This window comes from Sitophilus oryzae, unplaced genomic scaffold, assembly GCF_002938485.1.
Source record: "Sitophilus oryzae breed Bouriz unplaced genomic scaffold, Soryzae_2.0 scaffold_1805_pilon_pilon, whole genome shotgun sequence".
NCBI classification, from domain to species: Eukaryota; Metazoa; Arthropoda; class Insecta; order Coleoptera; family Curculionidae; genus Sitophilus; species Sitophilus oryzae.
In genome coordinates this window covers 249,914-251,240 of record NW_022146508.1, presented here as the reverse complement: position 1 = coordinate 251,240, position 1,327 = coordinate 249,914, and the positions used below count along the sequence as shown (strand labels likewise).

Genomic DNA, 1,327 nt, shown 5'->3' with positions numbered 1-1,327 from the left:
CTCCACCCACGAATGCTTTTTATCCCCGAAGAGATGCTGCATTACACTGGTGCATCTTAATTTCATTTTTTAGCTTAGGAAACCAGCAGACCCCATCCTCCTCCTACATGTGAGGTACTGGTTCCAATTCTTTTAAATTTTGTATATACTATCTTAAAAAAGTGGCTGCCCATTGTTTTAAAGAGAAAACAAAAACTAAAATATAGTTGCACAAATCCACCAATCACTGATACGCAAAGTGAGGTTACGTGGCGTACGTTGGAATTATATACGTCATAATACGATTACCGGTCGTCCGGTTTGATGACTTCGGTCGTGTGAGACGACTAATGTTGGAGACCCGGTCGCGATTTTACTAAATATATACTATTACAGCACAAGACACGCCCCCAAATACGTCATTGGAAAATATAATCTAGCTCAGCACATTCCTCCAAAATCTAAACGTTTGCAGCACAACAACGTGGCTGAGTCATACAAATCGGTTGAAATGGAATAAATTGAATTTTAATAGATACTCTTTTAATTGGAGCTATATCTAATATCTGCAAAATAAAACAGCACAAAGCAACACACAGCAACATCTAATGAATTTTGGAATTAGGAAGATTAGACATGATATTAAGGGACAGGTTGTGTTTTCTTTTTCTGGAAGGGCGCCCACTTTGAATTCTCTGTCCCCCCATTTTAGCATTTTGTATCTTTCTTCTACTGCGTGCTGTAGGCTGGACTTTTATTAATTTTGTTTTTCGTTTGATACACTGCTTGCTAGCTAGGAATGAATCCAACTGACTACCTGTGTTAATTGCTCTTAGGCTTCCAACAAACTTTTTTATTAACTCTGTATTACAACTCTCATGTTTTGCTAAATCTGCAATACGGCTAAACTCCCTTTTCAGACTTTCCACTACATTTTTATGTTCTTCGCTACCTAAAACAAAAAGTATTAAGCAAGTAACAATATTATAACTTTTAGATTAACTTACAAGGTTTACTTTCAATATTTTCAACATCAGTTATAGAATCCGATTGGGTTTGATTACTTGCGTTTAAAGTGGTATTGCATTCCCCAAATGCAACCGAATCGTCATTTTCGATCATGTTTTTAACAAATGAACAGTTTTTTTACCAGTGGCTAGATAAACAATTATTTGTCGGTCATTTTCCGTTAACTGGGGACTCGATAAAATATTGATGCTAAACGAATTTTCTACAGCACATAAATGTTTGCAAAAGGCCCCTCCTGTTCCACTAGCGCAATTGCATAAGGCGGAATTTGTTAGAACAGTATAATGCATATTTTTGTCTTCAGCTGAAGAAACTAAAA

At 36.3% G+C, this 1,327-nt stretch overlaps 1 protein-coding gene across 1 annotated transcript; it reads right to left on the bottom strand.

Moving 5' to 3' along the window:
* Positions 1 to 372: 372 nt before the first annotated feature.
* On the bottom strand, positions 373 to 1,101 carry LOC115883087. Its single transcript, XM_030901368.1, has 2 exons — positions 987 to 1,101; positions 373 to 931 (listed from the first exon to the last, which is right to left on the bottom strand). Exons 1-2 carry the CDS (start codon positions 1,099 to 1,101, stop codon positions 585 to 587), a joined length of 462 nt encoding a protein of 153 aa, XP_030757228.1. The 3' UTR covers positions 373 to 584.
* Between the last annotated feature and the right edge of the window lie 226 nt (positions 1,102 to 1,327).